This window comes from Crocodylus porosus, unplaced genomic scaffold (genome assembly GCF_001723895.1).
Source record: "Crocodylus porosus isolate Cpor-Errol unplaced genomic scaffold, CroPor_comp1, whole genome shotgun sequence".
Classification (NCBI taxonomy): domain Eukaryota; kingdom Metazoa; phylum Chordata; order Crocodylia; family Crocodylidae; genus Crocodylus; species Crocodylus porosus.
The window spans coordinates 8,733,157-8,746,171 of NW_017728914.1; the positions used below are offsets into that span (position 1 = coordinate 8,733,157).

At 41.4% G+C, this 13,015-nt stretch overlaps 1 protein-coding gene across 1 annotated transcript in view; it reads right to left on the reverse strand.

Annotated features, from left to right (window-relative positions):
- DOCK2 (dedicator of cytokinesis 2) overlaps positions 1–13,015 on the reverse strand; it is a 519,632-nt gene that overhangs the window by 66,151 nt on the left and 440,466 nt on the right. Inside the window, exons 38-42 of the mRNA XM_019534715.1 lie at positions 11,430–11,586; positions 9,959–9,999; positions 8,282–8,372; positions 7,233–7,352; positions 4,040–4,129 (exon numbers count right to left, since the gene is read on the reverse strand). Of these exons, the coding sequence (XP_019390260.1) occupies positions 4,040–4,129; positions 7,233–7,352; positions 8,282–8,372; positions 9,959–9,999; positions 11,430–11,586 (499 nt within the window). The remainder of the gene's footprint in view (positions 1–4,039; positions 4,130–7,232; positions 7,353–8,281; positions 8,373–9,958; positions 10,000–11,429; positions 11,587–13,015) is intronic.

The following is a 13,015-nucleotide window of genomic DNA, read 5'->3' on the forward strand; positions in this document are numbered from 1 at the left end:
AGTATTTTCATGATGCTTTCATAAAATTTAGCTTGCTGAACCTGAAAGCATATATGATAATTTCACATCCCTTTTCTTTCAACATCGGTATTTGAAGGGAAATTTTTTAATCCTTTTTTTTGTAGAAATGCAGCATAAGCAAAGTTTAGCATATAGTCATTCTTTACATTATCTTCTTTAATCATATTATATTAGTTTTATTTTATATGCCATATTATACACAAATGAATGTATATATTTTTTAAATCATTAGACCCTAAAAGTCAGGCATATCCCTAATAAAAGGGTGACCATAATTATATTACAGAAATCTGGGGGAGAGGGGAACTAGGTTCATGCCCTCACACAAACACACGTGCCATGGCAGTATGTGGCATGGGGTGGGATCAGAGAAGGTGTTGGGAGCATGGTGTCTTTGTCACTAGAACTGGGGCCATGGCTGGGGATGGGGCACTGTTAGGGTGAGCACCTTTTCAGAGTAGAAAGGCAGAACACATGCCTGCCTCTCCCCCTGCCCCCTCCACCAGCAGCATGGCTAGAGCAGAGCCAAGTGGAGCAGGGGCAGATGTGGGCTGCCCACTGCAGGCTTGAGGCTCCCTGCCCTGCTGCCTTTCCCCCAGGAGACCCATGCCAGCCTCATACCCCCTGCCTGCCCAGCAGGAGCATGACTCCATGCCACTGCCACCCCTGTTGCTGCCAGGCAGGGAGGGGGTGATTCACTATGGTGATGTGGCTAGCAAGGGGCTCCCAGAGCAATGGCAGCAGCATGGGGAGCCCTGAGCCCACTGTGGGTAGTTTGCACCTGCCTCCGCACAGAAATCTGGGGGGGTGCACACAGCAGCAGGGAGCCACACCTTCTCCTAAAAAAGCCTCCTGTGGCTCCATCCCACTCCCAGCTGCAGGCCCTATGTACTATCCTGTCTGGGCAGCACCCCAGCCCCTACCCACTCCCTCCTGCATGGTGGGTGTCTCAGTCTCCCCCCATTCTCCTTCCCCACCATAGATTTACCTTCAGGGAGCTTCTCTTTTCACTGCCTGGGTGTATTTCCAGCCATGTGTGTAGGCACACACATGCATGTAGTACCCCCTGCATCCTGCTCCCAGAAGCCCTAAACAGCTCCTTACAGGTTGGAACACTGCCAGGGGAACCCCGCCATTACCCATGGTTTTCCACAGTGAACAGAAAACCCAGATCCCTGCTTGACACTGTGAATCCAGGACAAATGCTGTCCCAGAGTCATACAACCTGGGCAGGACCAGGACTTGATGTTCCCATCCAGGACTGGCCCACCCAATTAGGGATGGGTGGTCACCCTAGGCACTGGCTAGGTTCAGGGCACTGCACAGACTCTGTCTGACTCAGGGCTCTAGTCCTGCCCTGGCACCCGCAGCTGCATCCTTGCTGTGTGTCCCCAGGCTGGGAGGGCACATCCAGGCCTGCCTAGGCTCTCTGTATGGGGGCTGTGATGCTGTTAGCCTGGTCTGGGCCAGCCTGGGGGTGCATGGCCAGAATGCAGCTCCAGGTGCTGGGACAGGGCTGAAGTTGTTGAGTCAGCTCAGGGCAGATAGAGTCCATGCAGCGTCCCCAGCCCAGCCTGTGTCCTGTTCCTGGCCCCAGGCCAGCCCCAGTTCTGGTGAAAAAGACACTGAGCTCCCCAGCACATCCCAACAGCTACTCTGGCCCTACCTACTGCCACACACGCACTCTACACCGTGGCTCCCAGGAGTGGAGCCAGGCAGACAGAACAGTGTACATACACGCACACACATACCCTGGACTCTGTGGTTCTCAGGTTCCTGAAAATCCAGGACTTTTGCTTAACTTTTCTCCATTGCCCAAGACACTGAGACAGCCTATATAATATATGACTTTCCCAGCCAACCCTGGACATATAGTCACATTACCTAATAAGCAAACGTGCAGACATACATCTTGGAATTAAAGTAGCCACTTCAACTTCATTGAAAAATGAAAACGTCTCATGCCCTTCATGCCTGACAAGGAGTGGACCAGCTCAATGATACCAACTCTAGGGCTTTGGAGGCAGCCTAATCCCATGGTACAATGGGGGAGGGGGACAATCTTTTGGCCAGAAGTGCCACAAATTAAGCACCGTCCCCAAGTGCCTCTCAGATTTCTTTTCCCTTTCTCTTCCCTATCTCCTTCTCTGCTTTCTAATCCCTGCCTTGTATTATTTGCCTTGTCTGCTGCTCCTCTTTCTGCTCCCTGCCCTAACTGCAACTGTGCCACCTGCCCCCTCCCCAATCTTCTGCATGCCACTTGTGGTGCCACAGATTGGCTACCCCTGAAATAGATGAACAGGAAATTAGAATACTTAACACCTTCTATCTGAAAGTAAATCAAGTTAAATGTAGATGCTTTATTTATTGGATTTTCTGACTTTTGCTTACCAATTTCAACAGCTGAAACAGTTCTGTGTTTTATATTTAAATACCATCAGCAAAATAATATGAACTGGGTCTACATCTTTTAGTTCATATGCTTACATGTCTTAAGATAGCCTGAAAAGAAGAGTGAGTGAGCAAGTAAGCAAGAGAGAGCAGTTGGTTTCTCTTTCAGGTTTTTTATTCTTAGACATTTCAAGAATATCAAGTTTTGTCTCTCCTGGAATGGCCTTTCAGAAGTTTCAGGGATGTTTTCTGTGAATTCTAACAGCTTAATTGAAAGAGAAAAAGTGTCAAATCATAAAAACCCAAAACCTGCTTTATTCAATATATGAATTAATTATTGAAATTAAAAGACTTTAAAGAATTTAATTGGCCTTGTAAAATTATACCTCACTCATTTCCCAGTTTTTGTAAAAGTATTGATGTCAAAAAACATACACCAGGGAAAAATAATTTCAGGTCTTGGGGTTATTTCTATACCTTGTTTCAAGATCAGAAAGGACCAGATGAAGCCTATTTTATTGTGTTTGCAGATCACTTTTTAAACCACACACGTCAATTAATACAAGGTAATAAATACAAGAATTTTCTTTGCTTTGTACTAGGGCTGCGTGAAGCTTCAGTCCCTGATTCAATTCGGCAGAGATTTGGGCCCCATTCAGTGGCTGAATCTCTGAAACTGAATTGAATCAGAGGACCCTGTAATCTCTCTGAATTGAATCAGAACTTTCCAAATTGATTCAGAGAGTTTTGAAGATTCAGACATAGAGACAGCTTTAAATGTTTTTTCTACGTACCTCTAGGTAGCAGGGGCTCATGAATGCTGTGGTGCTGGGGCACATGGAGCATCCCACAGGAGCCCAGGGGGCTCCCCAGTGTGCTGGGTAGTGTACCCGAAAGTGGACCAGGAGCACTTCTGGTCCATTTCCAAGTCCACTGGGGAGCACGCTGGGGGCCCCCCACATACCCCCAGCTCAGTGACTGGTGCCTTCTGGGTCTGGGGGGGGGGAAACTTGGGCTGACTGCCAAACCAGGGAGGTGGGGGGGGCCCAGCACGCTCCCTGGCAGACCCAGAAGTGGACTAGAAGCACTTCTAGTCCATTTCTGGGTTTGCCGCTGAGCACATGGAGGCTGCCCACCCCCGCACTCCTGTGGGATGTTCCATGCTTGCCAGTATTGCAGCAATCATGAACCACACCTGCTACCTCAAGATATGTAGAAAAAACATTTGAAGCTGTGTCTATGTCTGAATTGCTGATTCTCCAAATCATCATTGAATCATTAATCTTGAATCTGAATCGAACAGGACTTGCTTTACACACCCCTACTTTTGTACCATTTTATCTCTAAAACGCTGCTCTAGAGATAAAATGGCATGAAACAAAGCAAACAAAAATGGCATGAAACCAAGCAAATCTCCCGCCCCCCCCTTTTCAGGCTATCTCAAGATATGTAATCATATACTCAACTAAAAGATGAAGACACAAATACCTTTTTTTTTTTTTTTTTTAATGCTCTAGAGGTACTTCTATATACCATGCAACATCTTTCATATTTGTCCATCTTTTGAGATTTCAAACATAGTCACACATACAACAAAAATGCTATGAAGTCCCATATATGTTCTTACCAGATTCTGGCTTAAAAGTTCATAGTCAAAAACTTCCATCTCATATTGCTCTGCAAGTTCTTTGCATAAAGATATTGCTTCTTCCCACATCTGCAATATAAGAGTACATTTTAAAAGTAATTCCAGCACCAACAAATAAGGTTTTAAGGCATCACTGTTTAACTATGGAGCTATATTGATTATTTTATCTCTAAGTTTCAGTCATTTATTAACTTCCAATATGGAATGAAGGACCCAAGGAAATCATAAATTGGAACACAGCAGCTTAATGTGCAGAATAAAATGTTTTATAGTTCATTATAGAAAGACTGAAATAGGCCTGCTTTAGACTTATAAGAACACCACCCAAAATCACTTGATCTTTCAGAAATGCTGAATAACAAAAAAGAATCCAGACCGATACATAAAGGTTTGTCCTTCAAGCAGAAGTGCAGCATCTTCATAGGCCTACTAATGCATGTCCTTGATAGTTTGTTTTCTGATTCTGCAACCTACACTCCCACAAGTCACCTTTTGTCATGTGAACTGTCAGCTCAGAAGTTACAAGCTTGAAACCCAAATTACCATTGTGGACTGTGAAGCAGCAGCAGCAGCTTATTTTCATTCCTCATAAAATAGTATTTTCTTCTGAAGGAAGTTTCAGAAGAATGTTAGAGCTGCACTGTTAATACTAGGCTAGATTTTTGGCCTGCCAGGCTAGGGATAGAAGTTGCACATAAACTGCTTTAAATGATCATAAACTGGTTTAAACCTGGAACAGAAAAGAAGTTCAGTGCACATAAACCACTTTCAAAATGGCTGAAACTGCTTTCAGATAAACCTGGTTGAATGTAGTATCAGACTTAACTGATTTAGGTCAAGCCAGTTTATGGAAATTCTGTTCCAGACCCCTTCCTGGTTCAAGTTAAATCACAGTCCCCCAGCATCCCAGCCCTGTTCTGTCTGCTTGAGCAGAACATGGTTGGCCCCACTCCTCTGCTCTCTAGCCAGAGCGATGAGGGCTGGCTGACAAGGGGGTGGGAAACCTGTCTGGGGATGTAGCCCAGTCTGCTTGGCAGGTGCAGAGCAGCCCCTGATAGTCTTTAACCTTGCTGGAGTGGAAGTGGTGGAGATGTGGGCGGCCAGGCTCAGGCATAGAGAAGGGAGGGGGTTTTAAACCCCCTCCATGGCCCATGGGACCCCAGCCTGGGTCAGAGTGGGGGAGGAGCTGCCACACTTCTGCCCCCCCCCCACCCACCACCCTGCTCAAGCAGGGGAGAGGACAGCACCAGCTAGGGGTTTCTCTCTCTCCCTGGAAAGCAGAGGACATGGCCATGCCCTGGCCTGGACTAGCACAGTGAAGAGGAAAGGGGCGGGGTTTAACCTCCCCCAGCACCTGACCCCAGCTGGGGTTTGCCTGTGGGGGAAGCAGTCCCTCCCAGACTTCCCCCCCTTCCTCCACTGCTCCCTACTTGAGCCAAGAGCAGGGGGCATGGCCACAGCCTGGTCAGGCCAGCAGGGAGAGGCAGGTAGAGTGGTTTAATCCCCCCTCCATCCCCTCTCCCACTGGCACGGGACCCCCGCTGGGGTCCGCCCAACAGGGGTTCCTCTGGCAGGCAGACCCTGGCTGAGGTCCTGTGTTGATGGGAGGAGGGAGGGATCATCCCCTTTCTTCCCCCACTTTCACCTCAGGCTGCCACTGGTGTTGACATCTAGCTACACCACCCACCGCTTGAGCAGCAAGCAGGGGGAAAATGCCTGGAAGGGGCTGCTTCCCCCTTCCCCCTCCAGGCACTCTCCAACTGAGGATTGTGCAGGCCAGGGTGGGGTTTTAAACTCCGCCCCAGCCACACTTAGCAACCTGTTGGGGCCTGGCCCCATCCCCCCCTCAGTTCAGCTTCCCTCCAGCCTTCTGGCCACTGTGGAAGGGGAGGGAGGGCTCACTCTACTGCCCCCCAACTCCTAGCCTGAGCCACTGCAGGCATGTGGCTGCATTTCCAGAATCAAAAGTGAATGTCTATTCTACACAGGTTAGACTAACCTGCAAAGACTGAATTGATTCAGGCTCAGCCTTTTTGAATGTCTGTACTTAGCCTAAGGATACTTTGCAATAAGCAGCACAAAATGGTCAAAAAGTAGCTGCAGACACCAGGTGGAGAAGTCTCCATCCTGAAGAGAATACTTATTGACAAAGTCAGATGAACTGCTTTCTGTTCCAGCCAGCCCCTTGTAAGAAAGGAAAGCACGTGCTCATGATGGGAGTGACAGGCAGAGAAGGGGAGTATTTTGTTATAATGAAAGACTTTTGAGTCATATGAGTTATGGCTGCTCCTGAGCAACTCTAATGCAGTTAGGCAAGGCAACTCTAAAGCAGAAAACTGTATCAGCTGCTTAGTATAATCTGTCTAACCCATGCTCAGTTGGTACTAAGAAATTAAGATAATCTTGTGTCTAATATGATGCGCATGCAGCTATTACTAAACCACAAACATTTCAAGTGTCCATAGCCAAACTGACAGTGTTAAACAGCAATGTACAGTCATAGGATTGTGCAAAACCATTGGAAGTTTCCTGTCTCAAGGGGTAGGAAGTATAGGTCAGGTATGGTATTTCTCCTACAGTTAAGTCTGAGCCATACATAAAGATAAGAAAGGCTTATTAGTGTCATAATGTTCACTGTTTGGCACTACAAAATTGTTCCCTACTTTATATGCTCCAACAACTTGTGCATTCAAGTATTCAAAGGTTCACCTCTGCGTTTATTAGAGTCAAAATGAGCTCTATTTTTAGGTTCTAGAATGTGCAGGAGTATAACTGAAGGCAGTTGATAGTAATCAAGTCATGACTTGTGAAAAAGAAAATCTTAAGACATTCTGGAAAAAGAATATCTGTATTTTTGGGGGAGACTTGATAGTGTAACGTTCAAATAAGATCTATGCATTATATCACGTTATCTTGGAAAGTTCATCCTATACATACGATTTAATTTACTTACATGTTATAACTTCCTGACCTAAGCAAATAACTTGACTAGACGACAAACAGAAATACTAAGCTTATTTCTTTCCACATTTTTTCAAAATCTTTAACAATTTTAACTTGATATATCCAGAATGATTTCCACACTTGAAAATCAAACATGCTTTGTTCTAACAGAATGATAGTCCAGAACTCTCAAACAAGACAGTACAGTAGGAATTTTAAAGTCAGTTACCTTTCCCTTGTCAAAGTATTCTATAATTTTTTCATACAGATTCTCTTTCAACTGTCGATGGGTCTGTGAACACTGGAATTCTGTTGATATGACTTGAGGTGCACATTGTTCATCAGACCACTGTGAGAATAAAGCATCAGAAAAGGTATACAGTTGAAGACAGGGGAAAAAAAAGGACCGTTACTTTAAATAGCTTCTTCTGCATGTTCCCTGGCTTCGGCAGAATGGAAAATGCTTCTGTGAGGATTAACAGTTATTAACATGCTGCTGAATAACTATTTCATGGTTGTAACTGGAGCTGATCAAAATTATTTGAATAGTTTTCTGTTAAAAAAATGAAGTCTTAGTAAAACACATTTTTTACAACGTAACGTGGAAGAATCAGAATATTTTATTTTGGTGCTGCTATTCTTTTGTTTTATTCCCTTTGTTTTATTTTTACATTTATTTTTAATTACTATTTTACAAGCCATAACTAGGATATTTAGTATTTTAATATCATAAGCATAAAACTGTACATGAAAGCAAAACTTTTTGATGATCCTGAATAATTTCTTTTACAAGTTTAGTTGCACAGAAAGTTAAAATTTTCATCCCAATTTGGAACAAAATATTTTGGAATGTCAGAACTTCCCAAGGAATGGAAATACTGGTTCCTGACCAGCTGTACTGATATTCTTATTTGTTAATATTGTAATGAGCCTCCAGTTCAGCCCTAATTTTGGAACTGAGAGCATAGTAAAGATAAAAACAAGTGCAGTCACTACAGAGAGTTAAGCTGCTTCAAAAGCCAGATGACCTGTGAAAGTATTTTGTCATATTTTTAATGACTCGTATATAATTTGAAATAACCTGCTGAGAACATCTTGTGTTTCTTTTGAATCCTAAATTTCCATTAAATGTCACACTGTTTTTAAGTAGCAGGAAAGCAGAATGCCACTAAAATAAATAAAATATATTAAGTCAGGGGCTAAGGTACTTGCCATTTTTTTAAATTTCAAAACTGCAACATCACATTATTTATAGTCTACTGAGAGTGGTAATCTAACCTTCAAGAGCCAGGTATGGAGCAGGAGGGTATATGCAGCTTCTGTGTAATTCTCACAATCTAAATGAAGATCTCGCAGTTTATACAAATATCTGTTAAAAGGAAAGAAAATGGCAGGAGTTTCAATTTATGAATGTCTATCTAGCAAAAGGTGTTAATAGCTGACAGTGACACATCAGGTGTCACTGATGCATAAACACCCAAAGTGAAATTTTTCATAGAAACAGTTAAAGATGTCAGGCAGTAGCCACCCACAAACTTGTTTAAGTTGTTGTGTAGGACATGTGGTTAAAGCTTTCTCATTTGCCTTGACCTTTCTGTGCTTCCTTTGCATAGTGAAGTATCTGCATGAAAAAAGGGTTCATAACCAAGGCACCTTTACTAATACTGTGCCTGTAGCTATGTAAGAAAAAGAGGAGCAAAAGTGTTTTCTGCATATCTCTAACTCTTTAGGCATTCTACAGTCTTGTTCATCCTAAATTATCATCAGAATACATACCCTGTGTCCTTTCATTGCAGCTCCTTTCAACGGCTTAAAATTAGCTTTAATATTCTATCATTATAAGAAAGGCTATTTTCTTTGCATTTTTTTATCTGCTCTTTTAATGCAAATGCATAGTCTCATCCGTGTAAATGCAATTTATCATCAGACTATTTAAAGCTAGGGAAAAAATACTGGTCCAGATCCTCAGCTATGGTGGAGGAGTGCATAACATACTTAAGTAAGGAGGATATTTGTGGGTGGCTTCCTTCACTGCTGACCTGCAAAAGGTTCAGGCTATGTACAAACATTATTACGTTTCCTGGTGTTCTTCCAGTAGAAACTAGGAGCGCATAAGCATTCATTCAGCTTCTCCTAAGGAAAAGCATGCTTTCACTGGGAGAATATCTTCCAGGCCAGCACCTTAAAAGATCTCCTTTGTGAGTGAAGCTCTCTTGTAAGAATGAATGCCTGTACACTCCCCTAACCCATCTGCTCTGGCAGGGGGGAGGAGAGAGGAGCAGTGGGGAAATGTTCCCAGCCTATTCCCCACAATGTGAACTGCCTGGTTTGGGGAGTAGGCTGAGAGGTTCGCCCTACTCATCGTTCTGCTTTGTTCCTGGAGACAAGAGGAGGAATGGAGGATGCTGCTTCCTGCTTGTTCCCTAAACAGGTGATTCTGGTCTGGAAAAGGTATTAACCAAGTAAAAGAAGGTCTTATCTAAGTCAGGAAACAGCAAAAAAAGCCAGGCTTACATTAGAGAATATTTGCTGCTATAGATATAGAGCTAGCTCTGTTTGACTTGTAATTTAATATTCCATAAAGTGCTGCATACTCTGCAGTCTGAGCACATTCTACAAAACCATAAAGGATTCCTCTGTCACTTTCAGTGTCCGATATGCTTTGCTTCAAACTTCAAATCCAACTGTGTTTTCTTTATTAAAAATTGTGAACAATGAATGTGAGTGATTTGGTCAACTAAATTTTATTCTGGGGGAAAAGGGCAGCTGATGAATATGTATGATGGATTCCAGTTTGCTGAAGGCAAAGTAAACAATAGATTAAAAATATAAATGAGTCTAGGGATATCATGAATGATGAGCTATAACTAACCCATATGGTATGCTGAAGATAGTGTGCATAAAATGAATGTTATTGCCCTCTTCACACAAAAATCAATAGAGCAATTACCATACCTTATGTACATTCCTTCACGATTAATGTCTTTGTAGAAATTCTAGAGAGGGAAAAATTATTAAAATGTTATTTTCTAATCTCTTATCTTAAAAAAACATCTCAGGATCAAATTACTCAAGGTAAGTGGGTTTTTTAATGTATTAAACCAGATTTTCCACAAAACAGAATATAATTTTATATTTTGATCCATTTTACCATTAAAATGTAATGCTTAAATAATAACTGTCAGAGTATGTGAAAAGCAGGATTTACAAAACGCCCTCAGTTAAAATCTGATAATAGAGCTGCATTTATATTATCAGAGTCAAGGAACAAGAGAAAATGTAGCTTTCTACTGCCTTTGGACATCTGAAATTCTGTCCATGCCAGCCTCACTCTGTTCACTTCCAACAGAAATGGTGTAGGCTCCTTGGCCTTGGGAAATCCAGACAATTTAAACTGATTAAGTTGTAGACAATAATGATCTTCAAAGAATTAAGTGTGACCACTCCCATAAACAAAGATGATTAGAATCAAACTCTTAGTTCCCTGCTATCAGCACATCATAAAGGCTTCTCTCCCCTCTTTCCTCTAAAAACAGATCATTCAAAAGCAACATTAGTGAGTTGCTAATTGCATCCAATGACAATTCAGGCAGAGTATATTATATTCTTCAGCAATTTTGCTTTGTAGAAGTAGTTAAAGAATGGAAAATGTTCTGGTAAATATTTACTTCCTTCCCCATCACACAGAAAATGAAGTCTGTAAAAAGGTAAAAACTGTTGAGTACTGGAGTTTCTTTCAAAAAGTCAAATAGATAAAACATGGCTCAGCCAAATTAAAGGGTTGAGCTGATGATCACAGATGTATGTTCTAAATTTTCTGCATGTGTTCTCTTCACTGTTTGACAATTAATGGAGTATATACTATTGGTCTACGCATATTTGAAGGATGAAACTCCAGGAAGTGAAGTTTATTCCTTTATATATGCAGAAGAACCTTCCTACCAGAATGTTTTCAGGTTTGCATGAGAGAAAAAAGAATCAGGAAAAAGAAATGGTTAAATGTTTGCATAAAGGTTTTCCATTTTCTCACCACTTCTGCCTAACAGTGAGGTCTGGGAAACCAGAATGCAGCGCAGGCCACCAAAAATGGGTCTTATTGTGTGGAACAGAATTTTTGGAGGATTAATTTACTCTGCTGCCAACCTGAAAAATATCTACATAGAACTTGAGGCTAATGCTTTTAGTTTCCAAGCTAGTTCTTTTGAAACATGGCTTAAGTATCTCTAATCTATACTGTTCTCCTCAGTGTAGACATATTGCGCTTTAATCAAAGGGGTAGATGGATAAAAATAAATTGGATATAAAATATCATGTAAACCCATCTCTAACTACTGAATATTTTACATCTTAAATTCTGCATGAACTGACTACTTCAGTCACTCATTTCCCTGACGAAACTTCTCTCTTATTCTTATAAGGCCCATACCAGCAAGTTCACAGTGCAGCTCATGCGGTTATCCTTGCTCTCATCATTCATGACTGCTCGGTAATCCAGAAGCTTTTCCAAAAGGCCTTTCACGAGGCTTACAAAGATTTCAACTGACTTAGAAATATCAGGATATTGTGAAGTGTAGTCCATGAGTCTGCAAATACAGAAGAGAAAATTGCTTTATATCTGTATGAGAACAAGTGCACTATGAATTGAAACTCACTTTGGACCTGGAGCAAATACTGCATTATATCGTTAAAAGAAGTATAGGATATGTTTGAGATTCCTTTAATGATGTGTTAATCTAGACATCTAAAAGTCAGCTGGGAAGCAAACATAAAAATAGAATTAAAGATTTACTCTTCTTTTCTAAAATACAACCGTCATTTAAAGGATGAATGTACTCTTCTATGATTCCCACCATTTCCCCTTCTTTTTTTATCCTCAAAACTCGCTAAATGGTGTTCTCTCTACAGCATTCCAGCCATGAGACAGAAAGGGTTGCTGGAGAATGCCATAGCAATCAAACAAAATTAGCAAACTGGAAAGTATAAAAACAAAATCACAATTCAAGCTCTATTAACTGTTCTATTAGATTCTCAATCCAGCACTCCACTTCAGTCTTTGAAAGAAATTAGAATTGAAACAAAGAATTAGAATGATTCAATCCTGAGATCAAGAAACATGGTACTAAGGTACCTGAATAGACGTATATTTTGATCATTTGACTATGTAGTATTTAAGTACATCAATGAGATCCATATCCTTTGAAAAAAAAATTTTGGAGGTGTATAACGATATATATTCTCAATTCTCACTCAGTTCCCGTCTATTAAAGCCATTCTTTTTTTTTTTCCTTTCTTTTTGGCACTAAAGCATAACTTCTGCTTTGGCTAAAGCTCATCTTTCAGAAAGGCATCCCAATGAGATGGAAAATCCACCAATTCCCTTTGTAGTTTGTTCCAGGAGTAAAAAAATAAAAAATAAATTGTGCCTTATTTTCAATTTGCATTTGTCTGGCTTCAGTCCTATATATTGGTTTGTGAAATCATATCTCTTATGAGCAGCTCCTTCCTTGAATGTATTTCATATTTATTGCATCCTTCTGCAATTTCACGAACATTTTCTAAAGCTTAATGTATAATTTGTACATGGCTTCTTCAGAAGCATACGCTTCTTCTTCAGATGCAACTTCTATACTTTATTACAGAGTTCTTTAATATTTAGTATTTTCTCCCCAAGAAGGTACTTATGTACTGTAATCAAATCACCTCTTGATTATTTTTTGATTAGGTAAAGAGGCTGAATTCTAAGTCTGTAGTCCTCACGTTAATTTTTGTGGGGGGTTTTCTGTCCTGTCTTTGCTAACTCTTTTGAAAATGTTGATACCAGGACTATATACTGTATTCTAGTTTAGATCTTACCAGTATCAAATAGGCAGATAAAAATCTCACTTATCCTACTTGTAATCTCCCTGCTCCTTAGCTTTTTTTGGTCACAGCATCAGACTGGGAGCCCATTTTGAATTGCTTGTCCACTATGAACCCCTAAATCCACTCCAAAGTCACTACTTTCCAGGGTAC